General features: G+C 39.3%; 1 protein-coding gene across 9 annotated transcripts in view; it reads left to right on the top strand.

The window, feature by feature from the left end:
* LOC116322598 (CUB and sushi domain-containing protein 3-like) overlaps nt 1-14012 on the top strand; it is a 228863-nt gene extending 214851 nt beyond the window's left edge. For 5 of the 9 annotated variants that reach the window (XM_039619517.1, XM_039619515.1, XM_039619516.1 and 2 more), the window contains 6 exons: nt 5658-5837; nt 6162-6227; nt 8043-8201; nt 8587-8699; nt 9453-9540; nt 10358-10853. In XM_039619517.1, the coding sequence (XP_039475451.1) occupies nt 5658-5837; nt 6162-6227; nt 8043-8201; nt 8587-8699; nt 9453-9540; nt 10358-10716 (965 nt within the window). In that variant the 3' untranslated portion in view covers nt 10717-10853. Of the gene's footprint in view, nt 1-5657; nt 5838-6161; nt 6228-8042; nt 8202-8586; nt 8700-9452; nt 10854-11558 lie in introns of those variants that run through there. The other 4 variants (XR_005614834.1, XM_039619520.1, XR_005614833.1 and 1 more) reach the window with 4 other exon arrangements.
* Nucleotides 14013-25421: the final 11409 nt, after the last annotated feature.

Here is a 25421-nt window from a genome sequence, read left to right as displayed (position 1 = left end):
CTACTGTATTAAATCTGAATTTCATGTTAAAGGTTCACCATATTCAGAGCACGCTGATGTAATTGAATGTTGATGTTTTATTTCTTGAAGTTGGTAACATCAAAAATAAAATCTCACGCTTTAGAGGTCTTTCTAGGATCAGGTCAACTCATTTTCAGTCCAGTACTTGTACCTGACCAGTTTTAGAGGATTTTTTAACGCCTCTTTACACTGACTGGTGAATAATTCAAGCATGGAAAAAAGCACCTAACTCCTAAAGGCCCAGCGGACTGAAGATAAAGTTTTGATTGGAATTGATTCAAATTGTCATCAATATGCACGGGAGAGGTCAGGAGAGAGGTGCAAAAGTGCGCGTAAAACACAGTGGAGGGTCTGACATGGTTTGGAGTTGAATTTCAGCCAGTTGTGTTGAGAATCTTGTCAAAATTGCTGGAAATATGAACGCGGTCAGATTTTTTCAGTAATATCATCTGGAAAGAGTCTGATTGACAACAGCTTCATTTTTTAGCAAGACCCCAAACACACTGTCAATGCAGTAAAAGCATCCCTAGATAGAAAAACACACACTGGAAAACTATCAGTCATGAATTGGCCTCCCCAGAGCCCGGACCTCAACAGTATTGAAGCAGTGTGGGATCATTCTGACAGAACAAAAGGCAGCCAACATCAAAAGGAGAGCTTTGAATGTAGTTCAGGAAGAACTATTCGTGAAGACTGCTTAAAGAAATGACACCAACGCTGCGTAAGAGTTCAGGCTGTGTTGAAGAATAAATGCGGTCATACCAAATATTGACTTTCAGGCTCGTTAGAACTGTACAAACTCTGGTTTTGCTTTATATACTGTATTTTCATGTATGTTTGCACACGCTTGCATATGCTTCAATAAGTACCTGCACTTATTTCCCATTATGAACCTATCAAAATATAAAGAAATGAAGAGACATTTACACAATACTGTATATAAAATCAGTTTTTGTGCAGAGATTCTTTTTCAAATTAAGTTTGTTTTTTTTTTAATTAAGATTGTTCTCAAAACTTCAGCTGAAAGCAGAAAAGACTCCAAAAAAACATACCTGTCTACACTTGACAGCTCCTCAGCCCTTCCTGCTCCACCTCTATCTTCAAACTGTTGACCCTGTCATCCTGCTCGCTATAGAATAATTCAGGATGTTGCACCTCCTCTGACTCCTTAATGGCATTTATTGCGAGCATTGTGATGGATATCCGAAAATAGAGCAGCAGTCAGAGCAGATTTAAATCAATGTAATTATAAATGAAACTTCTAAAACTCATAGGTAAAAATGTGATTTTTAACTAAAAGATTGACATCCTATTGCCGGAGGTGTGGGAGCAGCTGTGTTTGGTGAGGATTAATATCTTCATGCAGTTAAATGATTGATACAGAGTGAAACTCTGTATTGCACCACTTTGTGAGTCTTCAAAAAAGTCAAGATGACTCTGCTGCTAACAAAGGAAAATATTATAACATGAAAATAAAATAGAGGACAAATCACTAAACGAGAAGATTAATTTGAAGTCCCTTTCACGTTGTTAAACACTAGTTCTCTTCATTATTTTCTGAGGAAGCCTAATGCTTAACAATATATTCTTAATTTATATGCATGCTTAATTTAAAGCTCTTCGTCGTCTTTCATCTGCCACAAAACGGACAGCAGAAGCCGAGGCCACGATTCAGTCAATTGTTAGGCAAATTTATGCTACATAACTCATTAAAATTCTTATTTACCTGCTTTGTTTTTAAATATGGTAATTAAGGTTTCAGCCTTAATTGATTAATAATGGATTAATGACTTCCACCATGCCTGACAAAACAAGAAATATGTTAATGCCTCAACCTAGTCTTAAACTTTAGTAAATCTCTACATTACTCTAAAGACAGTTTATATTTTTATACTGAAAGAGCCATGTTTATGCCTACTGGATATTGATTTGATTTGCTCACTGAATATTCCCGCCGTGCGCATTACCACAGTGATTAGTCCTTGAGAAGCTGAGAGTAACCTTTTTTAATATTGTGTGCCATCAGAACACCCCACCAGCCACAGTTACTTGAATGGGCATAAAATAATATATTCAAAAAACAATGTTTTATGTTTTGTTTTGTTTTTTGTTTTGCTCTGTTTTCTTGACTTGGGCTGTTCAGCAGGTGCAGTTTCATTGCAGGGTGTGCCTGCTGTGGTTGCAACTTTTCAGGAGCTGCTCTCTGGCCTTGTTCCATCACCTGTAGTGGCTTGAAAAATGTATTGATTTTACCCCTGACCTCCTCTTGTCATTGTTAGCTGGAATTGAAAACACAGTCTTAGAATACAGAATTTATGTTTGGCAGTCACCGCTGTCTTTTACCCTACAGTTTAAGAAAAGAACCTCAAAATAAATGACTGACAAACATTTTTAGCCTAATGCTACATTAACGTTGGTCATTTAAATACTCTAATCGTCAGTAGGTTAGCTTACCATAAAACTTTGTGGCACATTAGCTTATTAACTGGCAGGCAGCATCACATCCATCAGATATCATGCATTCATGCCACACTGTTTTCCTAATATTTTTTATTGAAAGACTTCTCTAAATCTGATGGTCATGCATGTAAATTATTTGTGCCAGTAGAATCTCTTTTCAGCATGGCACAGTTCACACTGGCACAGGCTTCTTGTGAATAGAAAACTCGAGATGTGTTTTTTTATAAGTCACAGTAGCTCTAACCCACACCTCCAATCAAGCTGCATTGATTGAACCTCAGGTTTGTTAACTCTAGATTCCAATTAGCTTCTGCTGTTGTCATTAGCCCAGAGGTAAATGATGTATTCAGGAGGGACCTGAACAATAACTTGTGTGCTGTTAGTTAAAGTTGCTTGTGTTGATTCATAATTGTAACTCCTGGCAATAGCATGTGTCATTAAATAGTGCATGTGGTTGCTATGAATTGGAAATACAAAAAAAAAAGATTTTGGATAAAGAAAACTGCAAATGATTGTCCAGTAAATTAATGCAAGCCAAGTAATTTTTTATGCGTTCATGCCTGGAGATGGTTACACAGGCCCAGTGGGGTGTCTGGCCCAAAAAAACATTGTGGATAAACAGTGGTTATGTATATGTATTTCAGTGTGAGTCCTTTTATATGGATCCAACACTCTGTTGTGACCTTCGGTCAAAACACAGTCATAAATCCTCTAAAATACCTTTCTCTATGATTAAATGGTCCTCTGTTACTGTGAAGCCACTTAAATGGATTTAAAAGTGAAGCCAACCAATCTTATACAGCTGGCAAAAGCTAAAACTTGGAGGGATTATCAACACAATTAATGCAAGTGATGCAATGGACGCAAGTCAGAATTTAATATTACTGGCTCTTACTCATGTTATCTCTATCAGATTATATTGTTATTCTTATATAACAATATTATTATTCATTCTCTAATATATAAAAAACTTGAGTAACTTGAATAAATCAAAAAGCTGAAAGACCTGTATGCCAATGTCTACAGATTAATGAGATTGCTTGTAATAAATAAAGTTGTGTGTCACAAGAAAAGAAAACATTGTAACAGATTAAAAGTTAACTTTATGCTTTCGAACGTGGCCTGCTGTTACTAAAGCTGGCTGACCTTCTTGTCCCTTACAGAAATCCATCAGCATGGCTGTCTCTCTGTGTCTGCCTCTATCTACCTCTACCTCTCGGTCTGTGTCCCTAGTCCCGTAGCTAAGAGATAGCGGCGTTGAATGAAGAACATTGCATGTTGTCGTGTGACACAAAAACTGTTCTTTGAGGCTCCTTGTAATCTCAGAAGTAAAGCCCACTGTGCCGTTTGAAGTGTAAATAAACTGTCAGCTGAATCTGATGAGCAACATGATATGTGTTTGGTACAATTCACAGGCCTTGTAAGTGCCTTTAGTATTCATGGTCTACAAACTGTGCACCACACTGGACATGTGCTGACAGTCATTTTAAAGGAGTTACTTAGACTTGTGCTAGTTAGTTTTTCTCTTTTTTCTTTCTCTTTTTTGCACTGTGTAAATAAAAACCACATTAGCTTTCCTAATCCCATATTCATAAACTCATTAAAAAAGTTCTGGGTGGCACACACTGTTGATTTAAACAGTTTTTTCTAATGCATGCTAAATTGTTACATCCAATTATAAGTATATGATGCATTAGATGAGCATTCTGCAAAATTTCAACACAACCTTTACCTTCATGGACCTCTTTTACTTCCTAGAAAATGGACACTGTGCCTGCAGACATGCACACTCACCCACATATATAATACTACTCGAACATTTCTCAAACACCAGCAGCAGTAATATCCAGAAAGAGGAATTTCCAGCAGTCTGCTCGTCTTTCATAAAGCCCAAACTGGGTTTCATCCTGGCATCCCTTCCACACCCTATTGCCACTAATGTCATTAAGACGCCATGAAGAACTGATTTGGTACTGTGACTCACTTGCAGCTGTCTCCCATTTGACAGCTGGCAACATATTCTTTCACTCACAAACTGCAAAATTATTTCGCTGTTTTCACATTATGGTCGATGCCTCAGAGGCTGAATGCTCAGCTCCTTGGTGTGTTTTTTTGGGTTTGTAGGGTGATTTGCATAAACCTTTGTTTTATAGGGAGAGACTGTTGAAGTGAAAATTTAAGCTAAGTGTAATCAGTGTATTCAGATATTTAATTCAGACTAAATAAGACACTGGTGTTTTGGCAACACGACAATAACAGTGTTTGCCCCCAGTTTTTTATTCGTCTAAATGCTATCCCAAATTTCTCCCTGCTTTGTTTTACTTTTTGGAAACAGAAGACAGGACGCGAAACACATTTCAACACTTTTGTGGATGGGAGATTTCACTTTCTGAATTTTATTCTTTCCAAATAAAACATGACAAACTATTTAGTGGTTGGTCATTCGTTGTCAGGGAGCTCTCACACTTTTTTTTCACAGTGTAGTCAGCCCAGCCGCACTGTCGTGTGTGAGAAACCGTACATGCACTTTCTCATGCTGTACACTCTCACAAGGTTTAAAACAACGTTCCCTTCAGCACTTTTTTTTCCCACAAGGACACCAGTGAGCTTAGTCCGGCTCGGTCCTGCCCTTGAACATTTTCGATTATTTCAAGATATACACAAACACCTCCAAATGTTTTGGGGGGTTTTTCCAGCTGCTAGCTGAATTACAATGAGTTCACCTAGACCTTGTGTTGCACCATTCCTTATTGTTTGCAATCTGTGACCAGTAGCTGACACAGTTAAAGTTTGGATATAATTTGGCTCCCGCTCATGTTGGAGGAAAATTCAGTGTAAAGTTAAGCAGTGCATATCCCAACCCACAAGATTGTAGTCATATTAGAACAGAAACATAAACATATTAAAGTATCAGCATGCTTCCTAATAGCTGCCTGCACTCAATTAAATTGTAAGATATGTGTACTTCCCTTTTTACCCCCCACCCACCCCCTGTATCTTCTTCTTCCTCCCCCTAGTGAGAGCTTAATTATCTCTTCTCTATCTGTACATCTTTCTGAGTTGGGTGTGTACACGTCTCTGTATGTGTGCGTGTACAACTCTATTTGTATGCATGTCTGGGATTGTGATGTGAATGCGTGTGTACTAACACACTGCTCCTCCTGCTTGATATCCAGCTCACTCCTGCAAGCAGCCGCGGAGCCCAGCCAACGCTGACGTCATGGGTCTAGACCTGCCTTCGTACGGCTACACCCTGGTGTACACCTGTCAGCCAGGTTATTTCCTCTCCGGAGGTTCAGAGCACCGTGTCTGCCGCTCCGACGGCAGCTGGACTGGCAAGGTGCCCGTGTGCAGAGGTACGTGGCTGGCAGAGGTCTGCGGGGGGCAAATGGTGGAAAAAGTGGTGAGAAGGGAAAGAGTTGGAGTTAAAGGTAAATCAGCCACAACAATAATGAGGTGCGTTCTGTGAGCCTGTCGTATAACTGCCAGCAAGTTTCTCAAAGTTTCATAAATGGTAGCGTTAGAGCATAGCCACCAGAGGTTTTAGCAAAACAGGGAAAACTACAATACAGGCAGTATGTTACAGCTGAGTGCTATTTGTTTTGGAAACATCCTCCAGCTGTTAGACCCTGCTGTGTATCACAATATCTTTGTGACAGATATATTTATGTTCTTTTCAGCCGGTTCCAAATCGCATGAGAAAACTGTCAAACATATACCGGGAACACCAAGCCCTAAAATAAACGGTGAGTATTGAACTGTACAAGCTTTCCAGTTAATACATGCAGAAGTCGACAATCCTGTACTGCATCTGCCGTTTGATAGGCTCGGCATTAACTGCTGCACAGAAACATTTTCTTTCTTAAACAACAGGAAAAAATAATCTTCGTACAACCAACGCTCGCCCTTTTTCATTGTATGCACTCTGCATAGTGTGAGCAATGTTTATCTTCATCAGATCACATAAATAATAATTATGTACTGCCTTTTGCACAAAACCTAGTGTTGTAGCTTAGTATTTGCAGGTTATAGGTTCCGCAGAGGAGAATTATTAAAATGATGAAAATTATTGGTGTAGAGCGTGGTGCATATTTGTCCGTGGCTATATTACAAATACAGCAGGTTTCCTTTTTCCATTTCAATATATGCCTCTTTCAGAGTCATTTAGAGTAAATAATTACTGCAAAACAAGATTTAAATCCAATTTGTTCCAGGCAAAATTAACAGGTCATAATAGGGAGCGATATTCGCATAATATATGTACGACGCGTTTCATCTGTAATAGAAAATGGTGCAGCATGGTAATTACTTGTAAAACTGTACCATAATACATGCATGTAAATTTATGCTGTAATTATGATGAAAATATACTAAAGTCTCTGAATTTGCCTTGAGCATCGAAGAGCACTGTAACGCATTAAAGAAAAAAATTTAAATGTGTTCGTTAAAATATGCTAATAGAAACTGTAATTAATTGGTGATGCATATGTGGTTCAAACATGAAGCTTTCAAACATGAAGCTTCCTCCCAGAATGAAATCTGTATTTTTATATTTTCTTTCCAGACCTTTAGGACAGCTTTCATCCTTGCCAAATGGACTGATACTTATTTAGCTCTTTTCTATTCTTACTGAGCACTAAAGCTCTTTACTATTATGTTTTTCTGTCAGCTTCAGCTGTACTTGAACTGTTATTCAGCAGATTCTGATATGCTAACATAATGTAAGATTGTTAACATGGTATCTGTATTGTAGGCACCATCATTGTGTCCATGTTCGATATAAGCATGTAGCATATACCACCATATCAGTGTTAAACTAAAGAGGCGTTAGCAGGTCAAGACTCTTGGCTGCTTCAAATGTTGTCAGTAAAGCCTGCACATATCAAGACTGTATCATCAAGGCTTGTGTTATCAATACTAAATACTTTGGGTAGGTAAACTGTTCATATTTAAAAAGTGCATTTAAACACAGAAGAAAATCTGTCCAGGGTTCTGTGCAAAACACAAAAAAGAGGTTCCTGTTTTATTTTCCCTTTTAGCATTTTCAGTTCTCATCTTTACACAAATTAAGTGACCACCATTGATCATTGGCTACCAAGTCCCACTTCTTCAATAATTACTAGGTTATTATTCCGACCAAGATTAATGTCTTTTCCTGCTATTAACTACAAACCGTCACCTTTCTGCATACTTGCAGGCTAGAAGAAGTTTTCCCACTGCATAATATTAAAAAGTTCTGCCGATTTCACAGAGCAAGCCTACAGTTATCGCTTTAAAATTGTATTTAATTATCACTGCCTGAGATTGTCAAAGCATATAAGGAACTTGATATTCAAACTGAATGACGAGATTGTTATCAGCTGTCTGTTATGTTGGTTCCACGCCGTTTCTAATTACCCTTTTGCAGCGTTGGAGTCGGCTTGAATTACAACCATGATGTTGACTTGATGTTTAAAATATATGTGTTTGACACCGGTGGTTACCTAGGAGTTAATTTGATTTTTTTTTTTTTTGTGACAAAATGTTTTGACATTACTTAGTGAGGTTTCATTTTCCCACAGTTCCCGATGACGTCTTTGCGCCTGATTTCATCTGGAAGGGTTCGTATGATTACAAGGGCCAAAAGCAGCCAATGACTTTAACAGTCACCAGCTTTAATGCCACAACGGGGAAAGTCAATGTAACTTTAAGAGACAGTAGCATGGAGTTTCTGCTCTCTGGTGAGTCATCAATAAATCATCTGTCTTCTACATCCTCCCCCCTAACCACCCCTCAACAAATCTGTGTGTCACTTCCATTTATTTTGAGGATGCCTCATGTCAATCAGTCAATCACCAAATGATCTCATGCATGAGAGTGGAAATTAACTATTGGCGCTAAAGACGGATGTATCAGTCTGCAGCGAGTGACTGACTAACTGCCCACTCAAGAGTCACTCGTCTCCTCCCCTCCTCCCCCAGCTGTTTCTTCTTTTCTCACCTCTTCTTTTCTTCTCCGGCTTTTCTTCGTTTTCCCCGCTCGCTTCTCTCTGCTTTTATCATTCCACCACACTCATTGCCTCATCTCTTTACTCGCATCATTTCTCTTCTTGTCCTTACCTTGTAGGAGTCTACAAACGCCAGGAGGCACGGCTAATGCTCCTGCTGTACCAGATGAGAGCAGTGGCCCACAGCTCCTTGAGCAGGATTACTGATGAGACCTGGGCAATGGACGGATTTGTGAGTGTAAACAGGAATTTGAATCACACGGGAAGTAATCTTTGGAGAACAAAAAGCGGGCGCTGCAGCTGTAATTTATTTTATTAAGTCTGTCAGACAGATAGAATGATGAGAGAAATGGGCTGTAACTAGTTGGAAGCCAAAAATAAGCCTCCCCTGGACTTAATGAAACCGCTGTGTCCTTATTGTTTGCTGTGATCCTACTTAAGAGCGCCAAGAGAGATATAAAAAAAAAATCATAACATATGAGAAAAGAATGTGCTCACAAGCAGAATAGTAATTTCTCGGCTTACTGTGTGTTCCCGCTGGTGCATGTTTACACTGGCTCAACATCAGATGCATCAGGCGTGGTGTACAAACCATTCCACTGCACCTGCACTGACAATTTGCTGAATAAGCTCAGACGTACACCTGAGATCCAAGGGACCCGGAACAACTGCACAATCATTTTGGTTGTTGAATTTGAAGTTCTTTTTCTAAAATAAACTTCAAGGTCCACTTAATAACAGCCACTGACAGGCGACTGCACACCGCTGAGCTATTGATAGCATAGCTCACAGCTTCTGCAGAAGAGTTTTGGAGAAACAAGGGTGTTATTTTTGAATGTAGCATGACAGAATGTGTCGGCTGTCGTGCTAAATACGGTATAGCAGAGGTTTTTGATGACGCGTAGAACAGATGTGTCACAGATTTTATTTATGCAGCTGAAACAAAGCAATGTTTTTCAAGACCTCCGTTATGCATTTCTGCCAGGTTTCAGCTGAGCCTGAGGGCGGTAGCTATGTGTTCCAAGGCTTCATACAGAGTAAAGACTACGGACAGTTTGGGCTACAGCGACTTGGTATGCATTTTTCCCCCTTCAAATACAGTAATCTTCATTGCCATCTGTCACACATCCATCTAATCATCTTCCATTTTTAACAACATGTTGTTTATTATTAATTTGCTTGAATTTTTTAACTTTACTGTGGAATATCTGTGTAGGTTCTCAGTCATCCAGGTCATGGTAGTCTTAAGAGCTTGTTTAAGTTTTTTGAAAACGTTTCACCTCAAAATCAAGAGTCTACTTCAGTTCTAAAATCAAAAGGTGGAGAGTCCCAGGTATTTAAACCTTCGAGGGGGGTTGTTGTTTTTTCCACACTTTGGCTCATGTGATGAGCCAAAGTGACAGTCCTTTAGCCGCATCCTAAAGAACTGTCATTTTCTTTTCAAGCTCTTAAGGCTTTACTGTAGAGCAATGTGTGTGACTCTACTCTTAATGTTCATCTGCATGATTTCCTTGAATGATAATCCTGCTCCAATGCTCAACCTCTGCTGTTTGTCTCATCATTGCTTTGGATTAGGAAATTGCAGTCATATATTCGTCATGGATACGTGACAGCCGACATATTGGTCACTGTTGCTCGTCGCTTTCCTTCGGGACAGGCAAAATTTGTCTCGATATCGTTCCATCTGAGCTGAAGAGGTTGGAGAAGGACACTTAACTCCAGCACACATGCACCAAAGACACTTTGAATTTTTAAAGGCATTCATGTAAAGTATTATTTAAAAAAATTCAACTACAAACTGAGATACTATATGAATAATATGGCTGTTATACTATTATACTGGCAGCATTCATACACTTAAAGTGCCTTACTCCTCGTACCTGCTTTCAGCCACCTCTTACCTCAACCATACAGCGAGCAGCAGATTATCCACTCCACCATCATTGCCCTTCACTTGTGTGTGCTCTACATTAACGCTGCCATCATCATATGATGGTCTCCAGGAGATTATGACAGTCACAGTGATCATCATCAGTATGATCATTATGGATATCATCTGGCTGCTGTGTCTCCAACTCCAGCTTTATGATTTTCATCATCGTCGTCATTATCACCAACAGATATGTATCATTCTGTTTTTTGTCTCTCTATTTTGTTCTTTGCATTTTTTTTCAATGCATATCCTGCATATAGTCTCTGTTTTACATTTCCTCTGGTTAAATGTTGCGTTTGCCGTGTCGCAGGTTTGAGCGTGAGAGAGAACGTTACGCTCACCGACCCTGAAACCAGCGGCTCCACCAACAGCAGTTCTGTCGCCGTCGCCATCCTCGTGCCTTTCTTTGCTCTCATCTTTGCAGGCCTCGGTTTCTATCTCTACAAGCAGCGGTACGTAGTGAACCCTGGTTTCTGCCACACTAGCTGCCGTAGTGGACATCTCTTTGGTTCCCACATGTGAAAGAATGTAGAGTCTGTGTTCCCAGGTTGACCTTTAGTAATTTACTACACACTTGATGTCAAAAAAGATATAGACTCCCAGATATTTCTAGATGTCCTCACATTTGCAGCCAGTAGTGGATGGTACACAGTGGCCCACTTCCATAGTCTGCTTTATCGCAGTAAAGTTCCTCACTCGATACAGTAACTTACTTGTGAGAGACTTCAAAGCCTGATGCAATATTAGTCAACGTATTACCATCTAAACCGTATTACACAGCAGCATGCTTTAGGTTTTTAATGAGAACGGCTTTGATACGAAGCGTAATTTGCTATATGTTCACACGTGTAAGTAATGCACAGGGTGTGTATTGTGTGCAGATGGAAGGATTTCCCCTTAATGTAAACGGAATAGCTCTCAGAGCATAGCATGCAAATTTTGCACTCATTATGTTACCTACCAGAGAAATGGCACAGGGCACCTCTGACTGCTCTTTTCAACAGTAATTACAATTCAGTCTCATTTACCAGCTACAGCAGTCCGGACCAAGATAATGGAAAAGTGTTTATATGATTGGAAGGATGGTAGATAATTGGCTTACTATCTCTAACTAATATGCACTCTTCCATCCTTTTTTTTTTTCTTTTTTTTCCCCAGGAAAACAGATAAAGCGCAGTACACAGGATGCTCTGTCCACGAGAACAACAATGGACAGGCCACTTTTGAGAATCCCATGTATAACACGAACACAAAAGCTGCTGAGGGGAAAGTTGTCCGCTTTGACCCCAATCTCAACACCATCTGCACCATGGTTTGATGTCTATTGAGTATGAGAAAAAGGGCCGGAGAATACAACCTCTCCGGGTTTGCTTCACGTGACTATATATAGACATATTTATATATTTCCCAGTTTCTAAAGTCACCGAATTGCTCAGAAACATAAAGCACACTTTCAGCAACACTTTAAGGTGGTTGCGATCGATCGTATACACAAAGTAAAAGATGAAAGAGTGAGGAAGGGTAGGTACCGCACCTATTCAGATCTTCCCCTAGTCTGGCGAAGAGAAGTGTTTTTTTGCACTCTGTGAGTGTTGGCTTTATGAATAAAAGAGCCTGCGGCATATAGATAAAATAGAGTATTTTATACTCTGTAGTATAAATATAGAGGGGTTATTTCGCAATGCCAAATGAAAAATTTAATGTTTTCTGTTACAACAAAAAAAAAAAGAAAAAACTAAACAAAAAAACAAAACAGCCCAGATCTACGCTGTTTTGTTTGCTTTCGTCTTAGTCTTACATCATCCTGATGAGAATTATTTTTCTGTCATGGAGGTGAGGAGCCTCTCAACTGTGAGTTGATCAATCTAATCTGTTTTCTGTTTTCCAAGCAGCGGGGTGTGTAAGCGCAGATGAAGTGGTAGAAGAGAAACAGCCTCTCTTTGAATAGCGTCGATGCTGAAGTCTGTTCAAAGTTATATGGTCAATTATACCTCTTAATTGGGTGGTACCTCCTACTGAGGAAATGTATGGCCAGGGATTTAATTACCGAGGTGCAGTACACTTTTCCGAGTGCCACTGGGAAGGCCTAGGCTTCTGACGACAACAGAGGGCATTTTCTTCACCAGAGATATAGTTAGCATTAGTATTTATTGATGTTTGCAATGAATTTGTTTTTGACTGAAATGTTTGCACAGTTCGACAAGGCCAACCGTTCTGTACTTGTCAGTGAATTGGTGATGTGGGGACTTATTAAACTGGTAGCTAGGTTTTCCGCTGATGGTTTTTGCCTCTCAGAATAACTTTGTGCCCCAAATGAGCCAAATCTGGAGTGAAGCAACCCCCGGCCTTGAGCCTGTATATATCAAGAATTTCAAAGTAGGAGTTGCTTGCCTAATTAGTTCAGCTTTTCTTAAAAAAACAAGGTCAAGAATAACTACACTGCACAGAACGTACAACTGGCCAGGTTTCCCAGAAGTTTATTTAAGCCTGGAAGTCAGTAAATTGCGCAATGATATGTGAGTGGGCAGTCTGAGCCTTTTATTATGTTAATCAATATTTTGACAGCCTTATGTTAGAGTAACTCCTAAACAAAATAAGTGCAACTACCCCATCATCTCTAATTTTCAGAGCGGTGTGTGTTCTACAATTCTTTTGGGAAACCGTGCCTTAGTCAGTATATTCTTTATTCGTACTCCTACTCTAAGACACTTGATGAATACACGGCCTTGGCCTGTTTTATTAACACTGAAACAATTTTTTTTTGTAATCTCTTATGAAACCATCAGCTTCTGCCAACAAATGTACAGTATACACAAGAATTTGCACACTTAAACATGAACCATCATCCGTTTTGAACTCCCATCCAAGACCAGTTATGTTTTAAATATTTAAAAAAGAATAGAATTTGACACTGTCATCACATTTCTACATCATTGCAGTGCCTTGAATACTGTATGGGCATGTGTTTTTTAAGAAAGACATTACATATATTGCATTAGTAAAACTGCACACTGGTGTAATTTATCTGCACAGTTTGCAATGATTTAGCAGAGTGATGTCAGAGGGTTTATCTGTGACGAGGCATCAAAAAGCAGCTCATAGTTTCATAACTGTGCATGTTGGCAAAAAGTGATCCAGTATAGCAATTGCTGCTATAGTACTTTGTACCACTACGTTGACTCCTGTCATTGCTATTCCATTTTGTACATTTATACAGTTTTGATACTTGATGGCATTCTTTGGCAAGATGTCTTGTGTTATCGATATGTACTATATTTTGCAAGTTTCACATTTCTTATGGATGAAAAAAAAAGAAATGCATCTGGTCAAAACAGTATACAGTCAGTCTTACACCCAGAGACTCCGGAGTAGAGTAGAATGCTTTTAAATGTACCACACAGTTGTTATCCCGTTCAAGAACCTGTGAATAAGAACATGTACATATAACAAAACTTTTGTAAAGAGATATATTTTTTATGCAATTAAAGCATTTGTAAGTTATTGAATATGTTGTGTAAAATTTCACATGTAAATGTCATGTAAGATCAAAAAAATTTGTATTTTTTCTTTATCAGCAATGTATAAATCGTTAATTTATATATAAAATATAAAATGATGAACTTTTGTTGATGATTCTTATTTCTGATTTGCTTGGTTCTGTTAAAAAATTGCAGTTTTTTTGCTTTATAAAGAAAGTTTTAATAAGCACACTTCCTGATTCAATAGGAAGTAAGGAGGTAAGTAGCAGCCAGGTGTTGCTAATCAAATACACTTGATGAATTGGTTATTTGGAAGTGTGAGCACCTCTGTAAAAGCGCAAATTTTGGTAATTTGTTGGACTGCAGCATTCAGGTTTGTGTTAAAACAATGTCAGGAGTGGATTTCATCTTTCATCAGACCATGCAATGCTCAGAAAAACTGCAAAAAACCCAAGAGCTAGATCTCAAACCCCACCTGCTTCAGTTACCGTGTTAAATTTCAAAGTTCATGACAGTAGAATTGGAAATAAACTGAAGTATGGCTTGTGTTGAAGTTTGTCCAGGAGAAAGCCTCTTCTCTCTTAAAAGAACATGGCATGACAGCTTAGATTTGTGAGGCTACCTCTGAACAAACAAGACTCCTAGAACAATGTTTATTTGACTGATGAGACCACAGCAGAGATGTTTGCCCATAATGCTAAGCACCATTGATGAAAACCAAACACCATATCATCAAGATGTGTCTCATACTAAGGCTTGTTGTCTTGGGCTTGTTTTGCAGCCACAGGACCTGAGCAGCTTGCAGTCATTGAGTCAGCCATGAACTCCTCTGTATATTAAAGTTTTGTAGATCAAATGTGAAGCTTGGTGAAATGAGGTCATACAACAGAACAATGATCTCAAGCACAGCAACAAATCTCCAAGAGAAAAAGAAAAGAATCAAGGTGTTTCAGTGTCTCAGTCAAAGTTCAGACCTCAAAACAGTTGAAATACTGTGAGAGAAACTGAGAACGGAGGCAACATTATAAAGAAACTTCCTCCACAATGATGTTGGCGACTGATAAAGTCATACAGAATGCAGTTACATGGTTCTACATGCTGTTGAATCATTGGGCGTACTTAGTTTGAGGACTGCATAGAGTAGATAGATCAGGGGTGTCGAACTCTAGGCCTCGAGGGCCGATGTCCTGCAGGTTTTAGATCTCACCCTGGGTCAACACACCTGAATAACATTACCAGGCCTCTGGAGAACTTCAAGATATGTTGAGGAGGTCATTTAGCCATTTAAATCAGCTGTGTTGGATCAAGGACACATCTAAAACCTGCAGGACACCAGCCTCGAGCCCTGGAGTTTGACACCTGTGCTCTAGATCAGGGTTCCCCAATCCCAGTCCACAAGGGCCGGTGTCCCTGCAGGTTTTAGATCTCACCCTGGGTCAACACACCTGAATCACATGATTAGTTCATTACCAGGCCTCTGGAGAACTTCAAGACATGTTGAGGAGGTCGTTTATCCATTTAAATCAGCTGTGATGGATCAAGGACACATCTAAAACCTGCAGGGACACCGGCCCTCGTGGACTGGGATTGGGGACCCCTGCTCTAGATCTTTGAAGTCTGCCATGTGTCAATGTAATCATTAATAAATGCAGTCTTACACTTTCAAACAGTGCTTAAAATTTTTTTAAAAAACCTTTAGGCTTTTTCAGACTGCTGGATTTTAAAGGTCTCTTTGTCTCCACTGATCCGAATCTTTTTTGTATGTTTCTCACTGCTTACAATTTTCCTCTGGAACGGGCACAAAAATAAAAATGCACTAAAGTGTACTTGGCTTTGCATACAAAATGTATAACAGGTGTTCTTTGTTATTTATTTATTTTTAATTTTTTTTCACAATTCTTTGGATTTGAGCAATTTGGATGATTGACCATTTATGCACAATAGAGAGAGCTCAAGTTCTACAAAATGCATATGAAAATTGAGGCATTTGAGAGAAACAAACCCTGTTCCCCCACAAAGAACTCAATTTACCATGCATGAAAAAGTGTGAGCATTTGTCAACAAGACTAAATTTCTAGAAAACAGCGGAAAATAGTGTCTGTGAAGTCTTTTAAGGAAGACAAATCAAACAAATTACAATTACAAAACTAACTATACGAAGGAGAAATTCATTAGTGTCCTACTGATACTGATATTACTGGGAAGAGAGGAGATAACTGTGGTAATCACAGTAGAGGTGATCAGCAAGGGAGCGAGGCAGAGATCACAGAATACTCGATAAGGAATGTATGAAGAAGCCTCATAACAATCAACCCACAAGCACATGAGTGACATGAATTGGTTTGATTTCATCCCGAGGTTAAGCATGCACTTTAATGTTTAAGCCTGGGATTTGTGTATGGATTAGAAATATTTGCCAGAAGGATTTTACATTGAAGTTCCACTGAAGCATCATCAAGCAGGCTTTGCCATAGAGGTGATGATGTAAAGTAAGCCGTGCATAGTCCAGAATGTCAGAAAGACTCATGGTGTTTGCTAGGTGTGAAGACCTTTTAAACACTGACGTGACCCTTCTGTTTGTTCTTAGTACAGCATGTTGCGCAGTGTCAGCTTTCTGCTGCAGTTTGTACCACGCCATGCTTACAAATGCCCAATTAAGATCTGATGACTTTGCAAGTTAGTGCAGCAAGCTGATTTCACTGTCCTGATTATGATATGAGGCATTGGTAGTCTTGTGGCGTGGGCCTGTGACTGGTAAAGAAAATCAGTTTGCAGAGGAGCATGCCCGGGTACAATGATGGGATGTTCCTGCCTGCCTTTGATGTTCAGATACCCTGCGGTGCTCCTCCACTTTCATCAAGGGCTCACCAACATTTCCAGCCAGCAATATTGACACTTTACGTCATAGATGGAAGTTTTTATACATCACTCCAGATTTCCCGACAGGAACTAGTCTGATATTGTCATGAAACGCTGTGTGGCAGGCAGGAGATGAGGACTCAAAGTGCAGGACTCACAGACTCAGGGGATGAACTCAAAATCACAGCTTTATTTGCTGGTCACAGAAAAACTAGCATACAAAGTAAACCAAGCTAAACTGGGAAACAACAAACTAAAACACACAGGGAGATCCACACAGCAAGAGGGACGACGCGACACTGACTCAGAGAAACACAGGGTTTAAATACACTGGGAAGTAACGAGGGGAATGAGACACAGAAGGAGAGCACAGCTGGGAGAAATCAGGACTGACAAGACAAGGAAGCAAAGCAGGACACATTCACATAAGACACGGACCTTCAAAGTAAAACAGGAAGTATGACACAGCGACACGAACTTGGCACAGTGGAGACAGCAACTAAGAAACACGGAGACATAAACCATAAGGCAGAGGTCTTATGCCTTATTACACAGAGGGAAATACTAAGCTTGGAACACAAGAAACTAAACTCGAGGGAGTAACAAAAGACCAACTATGAGAACATAATTCACAATACAGAGTGACAGAAAACAAGAAACTCAAACATGCAAGGACACAGACTTACACAGAACCGGGGGGACACAGAAACATGAAGGGCAAGGGATCAAAACTAGAAACCATAGAATAACTCACAAGTACGATAATACAAAAACCACGAAGAACTAAACACGCTGGGTCAGGAGACCCAGGACCCTGACAGATATGAGTGCGCAATGTTGAGGGAATCGCTTCTTTGCCTGCATCGGATAACACATTACGTTTACAGAGTGAAGCAGAAGCCAGGAAAGTTGCTGGTTTACTGATATGTGAAACTTTTGGCTTTAATGGCCTGAACTGTGAGGTGACTAACCATCCCCTTCCTTGGTATACATTTCTTTTTTTAAAGAAGTAAATGAACCATTCTAAACCAAATTAGATAATGTCCTCAGGTGTGTGGACTGCTCGTGATACAAATGGGAAGCTGCTGAGAGTAAAATATGAAAATTTTATTTCTTAGCTTCTATAGGCTTTTTTTCTGTAATTTCTAAGGTTTTTCTCACCATGTCTTCCACCAAGAATCAAACCTGAAACACTTCTTTATTTGGGAGATATTTAAGGGACACAAATTCCTAATGAATCATGGCTATAGTAGAAGTATTTTCGCCAGTCATAACAATAAAATTCATGTAAAGGTTATGTCTTGGAAAATGGACTGGGATTTAATATTCTGTTGAACAGTTTCCGAGAGCAGGGGCTGGAAGAGTTATATAGTTTAATGTACTCTTAATCTTAAAGTGGATGAATAATGTAAATTCCTCTATAACCTTTTCGGCTAAATAAATGTTTAACCCACAGTTAAATCACAAGGCCGCAGGGAAATAGCTTACGGCAGACTGAGGTAGTATATGACGGTTGATATAACTGGGGCCAACAAGCATGATCATAACAATAAAAAAGTGCAACTGGGGGAGAGTGTGTGTGTGTGTGTGTGTGTGTGTGTGTGTGTGTGTGTGTGTGTGTGTGTGTGTGTGTGTGTGTGTGTGATCCAGTGCACTTTGGTGCAGGATTACTGGTGTAGATCCAGAGCACTTTGGGGATTTTGAAGATTCTAACAAAATGATTAGTTATCTGGCAGCTCTCCTCTTAAATCACGACAAAGACATTTAATGTAATGTTATTTTCTTCCTCGGTGCTTTAGGTTACAGGTATATCTTGGCCTATGTAAATTTCATAGAATAATGTTCACACGAAGATAAATATGTCATACTGGACTTCCCAGTACTTCAGGTACTCTGCCTAAAGAAAAGAAACAAAATGCAATGGTCTAACTGACTGGGGAATATGGTTTTTTGTTTTCTTTCCCAGATTTATCATTGTCACTATGAGGATCCCAAACAGCTCGCAGAAACTGTAAATTGCCATAACCACCACTACAAAGAGTGCTTATTTTTTTAATACTTTCTCAAGCATTAAATGTTTTCTTTTAACTTGTAGACAAAGCCAGGATAACAGTTTCTGTGTTTAACATCTTTGTCTATAGCTAAGCAAAGCAAATAGGCTTCCTCTTATTTAGCAGATGGACATGAGAGTGGTATCAACTTCTGTCTTCTAATTAGGCAGTTGTCACAGTCCAGGCGTTCTTAGCTTTGTTTGTTCTTGGTTCAGTTAGTTGTCTTCAGTTAGTCATGTTCTTTAGGTTATTTGGTTTGATCTTGTTCTAAGTTACCTTATCTATGTTGTTATCAGATTTAGTTCAGCTGTGTGTAGTTCATCGGGTGTTTCCACCCTCCGCCTGCTTGGATGTGTGCCGCCTCCATTTGGATTTTTGGACTTTGGCTGTTTGACTCTTGCCAGTTCATCTTCTTCTACACCCCAAATAAAGGATGATTTCCTGTTCTGATTTCCGTAATTTAAGTCTACACTTTCCACTACAACATGACAGAAATATTTCCCAAAATAGCAAACCAATCATTTGAGAAGATTAACTTTTGAAGATCTTTGTACCTTTTTTTTTATCAGAGTTTGAAAATACTGACTGAAAATACAAGGGAGAAAAAATGTTTAATTTAACAAATTCTAGTGACATTAAACCCTAAAATACACCATGTGTTTGTCACGTCAGCCCTCATGCTGGCAACACAATAACATCAGACAAATAATAGGTTATGTTCACAGAATTTCAACATCTGTTGTTTTCTTCTGGATGCAACAGAGGCATACTGACCAGTCACGTGATTTTTGGATTCAACCTGATAATACACATTAAATCATCAAACTTCTGAGAGGCTGACGCTCTAAGCTAGATGCCTGATGAAATGATGACACTGTTAACAATGTGCTTCAAACAGCGGTCTCAGACGCAGGCTGTGAGATATGATATTTAAAAAAACTAAATGTATCAATGCCACCTGCTCGTAGCTCTTTATCCGCACTTTCCTCGACATGCAGATCAGACAATACCTCGAAGGGGGATTACAAAGCCTTGATTCAGATACATATGACCTTGATATAGCATACCCATGCTGTGAACGCTGTAGCTCTTCGTGGCACATCACAACTTTGATCTAATTGCTCACAGGGTGCCCGACTTAATAGCCTCCCCGTTTCCACCAATTAATTGTGGAAATTTTATAATTTAGCTCCTAATGCCTTGTGACGCGCTCCTGAAGGGAGCTGATTCAGTGTGATGTAGAAAAAAAAAACGCCTGCACACAACAGATTTGTATATTTTCCACATTCTTTGAAAAAGATGCTTTTGACCAGCCAATCACATCTGCCACATGCTGCATTCTTCGTCGCAGCAAAATCACTTCTCCCACAAGGCAAATCTTTAAGACATCAAACTGAAGCTGGTAATGTACTCCTCTGTTTGGAGGATGAGCCTTAAAAGGACATGTGTGTGCTTTTTAAAAACACACGGTGCATTATTGTAATTTCATCAGCTCTCAAAGCCTCAATCATAGCAGTCATCCAAACCCAAAAAACAAAACCCTCCTACGCTTTCCAAAATTCCCTCCAGGAAGATCCAGAGAAAAGAAACGCACAGCAGAACAGAGGAGCCTGTTTTGATCACTCTGGCTTGTCAGTGAGTTGTTGGACGTCTTAATTGAAAGAACATATGTAATATTTTATTCAGAGTTTCAGAACAACCGCGCTGCATTTCTTCTCTGTTTTTTTCCGTTTTCTCAAATTTATCTCTTAGATTTTGCTAATACAGTAACAAACACTTTGCACTGATTTTCTTGCTTTTCTCTGAGTGAACAGTACGCATGACACAACAAGAAACACACTTTACATTTGTACACTTTGTACATTATGAAGACAGAACATCACAGCAAATGCATTTATTCCATATTCTTGCCCGACAGAGCTAGTGATTCACTTTCCTTTGTGTGGCTTGCCTGTCTTATGAATGGAAGGAATATCAGATAATGCGTTCCACAGACTTCACCAGCATAAAACAACCTGACACACGAGGACACACTTTGAAAAACATGACGGTTCGGGACACTGATTCGAATATTTATACTGCAACATTTTGAGAAACACATGAAGGGGGAAATGCTGCAGTTACTGTATGAGCCATGAATTAATACGTGACATTTCATCCTGTCGATGAAGTGCTCGGGCATGATATACAACCTCTCAGTTAAGAACTGTCGTATAAATCATAGGGCGCTGACATTTTGGATATGTTATCATGCAAGCTCTGCAGGAAGTACAAGTCGTGTACATCAAGTATGCCACATGATGCTATCTGAGCATATGATTGAGTACTTTTTTTTCCCTGTGAGGAATAATTATATGGTCTCGTGTTAATGTGCCACAGGCTGCAGCAACTAGTGAAAAGGAGCGGCTGAACTTGTCCATTAAAGGCACACGGAGAAGCGCCATAGCTGCCCGTTGCAGGGATTTGAGTCAGCCAAGTGGCAGATCTAAACACAGGTTTATTTATTTTTGTGTTTAGTGGGTTTGTCTTTCCTTTCTTGAGCACCATTCAGCATTTTGGTTACTAACCGTGAGCTTAAATATGTCACAGTGGGAGGAAAGGCATCAGAGGTGGTGTGTGAATAGTTATTAAGGGGCAATTTTGGTGTCAAGGATCATTGGAAGTGGTGTGTTTTTTGTACACCCTCCTGTTCAGAGTAAAAGCAGAAAAACAAAAAGGCAGAGCTGCATTCTGGGATTCAGGGAACCGCCTCAGCTCACCATCTTTATCCATCCGATCTGATTTATCAGTAGATAAATCCAAATAGCTCGCTTGTTTAAACACACATTTAATACATTCATTCTAGATGTTTACTCTACATAATGGCTGTGTATTTTGCTGCTTGTAGGCAGCATAATGCATAAAGTGAAGAGTGTGAAAGCAGTTACAGTCTCTTCAGAGACAGTTTGATGGATGACCCAAACTGTCCCCGCAGTCTGCTGCCGCTTCTGTTTGGCTCGTCACTAAATTTCGCCGAACCGTCTTCTCGGACCAGAGCAACATGGTAAGGAGGTGTGTGCGTCATCTCCTCCCAGTCTTATTCAAATCTGACTTATAGCAGGCCTGTAAAGCTTCCTGCTCCGCGTGTAATTAAATCACAAAATTATCAAAGCTCAAAGCTTGTTTATAGGAAAGATTTGGTTGGCTATGACTCTAGCTGGTCCCGTTTTTGTCCTCTCCAGATTCCAAAGAATGTGCCATCTGGCCACAATTTTCAACTGTGAGGTTATTTCTGAACTTTGTGCCATGTTCTGGGTTTTGCACCATTTGGAGACAAATAACAAGATGATTTGCTTTCCCCTGCTGATTTTTACAACCTCGTTTCCAAAATGTTGGGACACTATGTAAATGAATATAAACACGCTCAATTTGTTTGATGCCAGTAGCATGTTTCAGAAAGCTGGGAGCATGTTTCCCATTTTGTTTCATTAGCTCTTTTTTTTTTCTTTTTGGAACTGCCTCCTTTAAGCAGACTAATGAGACCAGCTCCTGTAGGAAAATACTTTAGTCCCATCCTTACATAGTAAAGGATTTCAGTTGCTCAGAAACTCGGGCTCCTCTGTATTTATTTTATAACCCTATGATGTTTTCAGTGGGTGACAGGTCTGGACTATATGCTGGCCAGTACTAGGTCACTGCAAAGCACTGATGTTTGCTGTTGCTCCAAAACATGTATATACATCATTAGGCAAGAACGGTGTTATTGCATATATGCAAGTCACCCATCCCTGTGCTCTGCCTTTTGACCCATAAAGTGGTCAAAGCTCCGTGGTCCTTTCCCTCTTTACCCTAGAGCAGTGGTGTCGAACTCTAGGCCTCGAGGGCCGGTGTACTGCAGGTTTTAGATCTCACCCTGGGTCAACACACCTGAGTCAAATGATTAGTTCATTACCAGGCCTCTGGAGAACTTCAAGACATGTTGAAATCAGATGTGTTGGCTCAAGGACACATCTAAAACCTGCAGGACACCGGCCCTCGAGGCCTGGAGTTTGACACCTGTGCTCTAGAGGATATTTCTTCTATGATTTCCAAAGTAACAGTTTTCTTAGACGCAAATAAAGTATTTTATTTTTGTGCACATCTTTAAAGTGTATTTGTAGAAAATCTGGTCAGTGATTCTTAGAAGAGTTTGTGAGTTTTAAATGAAGAAACGTCTGTTTTTAATGCCTAGCTGCCCGAGGGCCCAGGGATCATATAGTAATGGTTCTGAGCGCTGTCCCTTATATACAGACTTTAATAAATAAATCAAATCTCCCCCCAGTCCCTACTTTCCACTGGCATTTAACATAAAATGAACATATGCTGTTTTTTTGTTTGTTTGTTTGTTTTTAAATTTAATTTACATTTAACATGTTTTTAGTTTATGATAGGGATTTAATGATATGCAAATCGTTACATTTGCATGTAATGGTGTTCCAACATTTTTGGAAACAGGGGGATTAAACAGCATAAAGTGCCATGCAAAGTTTAAAAACAAAGAGCAGGACTTTTAACATCATCAATTTTACGTATTCAAAGATTTTATGGTTTTATGATTATGCCCTCGTACAACAACTAATAGGAGGTGCCGTGTAGGCTGTTACAATATGAATATGTTAACATGTCGATTAATTCTCAGTATTACCTTGAGGGTATCATATTGTATGGAGAGTTTAAAAAAAAAAAAGAAGTACTAACTAACTGAAATCTAAAAGGCTCTTCAGGATTTTTCACTCAGACGCTACAGAGGCCTTTTGTTCCCATCGCTGGCATAGACATACTATAGCTGTTGGCACAAATGAGAGTGCAGGAAGGAGAGATGATTCGAAGGTACATAATGTTATTTCTTGATGTACAAAAGCTTGAATAACAAAAGTAGTCCAGACACCAAGGAAGTGACACAGCAGAGTGTGTCCTGAATGAATGTGGCAACGAGGACCGGTCAGCCTGGAGGAGTATACGACAGTGCTGCTAGCTGTCAGTCCCTCATCTGTCCGCCTCTTCTTTATTCTGCCAGTCCATGCAGGACTAGTCTATTCAACATGTCTGTGTGACTGCTCGCCAGGTTACCATGGAGTTTCAGTGTTTATCACAAGTCTGAAAAGAGGGATTTTGGTGACCAAAGCGTCCTTTATCCAGTGCCACCAAGAGCTGAGCATTTTCCATTTTTCCATTTTGGTTTTGACACACTGATTCAAAAACCCTGTGAATATTTAAGGACCTCTGTGAAAGAAAAATCTGATGTTTTGTGGCTTATTGACTTGAGCTGGCACTATTAGGGCTCGATTAAAACGCTCAGCTCTGATGTGTCATAAAACTTTTTTTTTAATGGTGACATTGAGATTTGTCCAATTTTTACAGAATTTTTGTGTAAGTACAACATTTTTACCTTTGGATTATCAGCAATATCATATATCTGCATTATTTTTATCAGCCAAAATTAAAAAACAACAAATATTTCATGTTAGAGTTTTTTCGTCCAAATCAAAGCTTCTTTCGCTGCTGCAAAACCCTTTAAAGTCTTTTCAGTAGTTATTGAAATACACGGTTAAAGCCACTAACACTTTTCTTTTCATTCAGTGTTTCTCTATAGTATCAAGTGCTTGTGAAGAATACTGTTTCAGATGGGAAACAAGATCTTTTGTGGGTATTTATTAGAAGCTTAATAATCAAAAAGTGGATGGTTTTATCTTGACAGTGTTCTAACAACATGAAAAAAGTAGCCTATGTTCTCTCTTGTAAAATTTCTAAAACTCTGTTTATAATAGCCTCCATTACATTTGGGAAAGAGACTGAAAAATAGAGTGTCAGGATCTATAAATTCACTTAGAGCAAGGTTTTTCACATCAGCTTTCCATAAGACAACTAAATGTAATATCCTTTATGGAACTCTCAGATCATTTCTAAGTGATTTAGTAAACAAATAAGGGGCTATATATTCAGGATTTCATAAACCCTGTTTTTTTCCCAGTTGAAGAAACTCTCAAAAAACTATATGTAAGATTATTAACCAAGCGAACTGTGTCATTAAACCAGCTGACATTTGACCACTGGGTGGTGGCAGCAGTTGTTCCTCTTGTCAGAGCCATAGCAGCAATGAAATGCCACTGTCAGTTATTGCTCTATGGTTGTCATTGCTCATGTGAAATCCATTTTCTCTGTTTGAATACACTCTGTCAGGGAAGAAAAGATCCAAACTAAAATCTTCTCTGCCCAGTTTTTGACAGGGAGCATCTGACAGCAAATGGCTGCCTGGCCTCTTCACAGCCGAGCGACATCCATCTGTCCTTGGACTGCCTGCTGTCTTTCACAATGGCTTCATTTTCTTTATACTGGTTTGCACTTACTTTACTCCTCTGGACTTGATTATCTGCCCTACTGAAGGAGACTTTCACAGTGCAATTGCGAGCATGGCCATTGATTTATCCGTTCATATAGTAAGAATGTTTTTTTATGCATATTGCACGTTATAAAATAACTCTGGTTAAACAATAAAAGGAAATCTATTTGTGTCCCATTAGATTTCTGCTCATATAGTCATAAACAGGGCTGTGTCTGCCTCGTATGACTGTGAGAGAGAAACTGTGATTGATGTTTTTCTGTTGCTGTTTTGC

Source organism: Oreochromis aureus, linkage group 11 (genome assembly GCF_013358895.1).
Source record: "Oreochromis aureus strain Israel breed Guangdong linkage group 11, ZZ_aureus, whole genome shotgun sequence".
NCBI classification, from domain to species: domain Eukaryota; kingdom Metazoa; phylum Chordata; class Actinopteri; order Cichliformes; family Cichlidae; genus Oreochromis; species Oreochromis aureus.
This window is presented reverse-complemented; position numbering and strand designations above follow the sequence as displayed.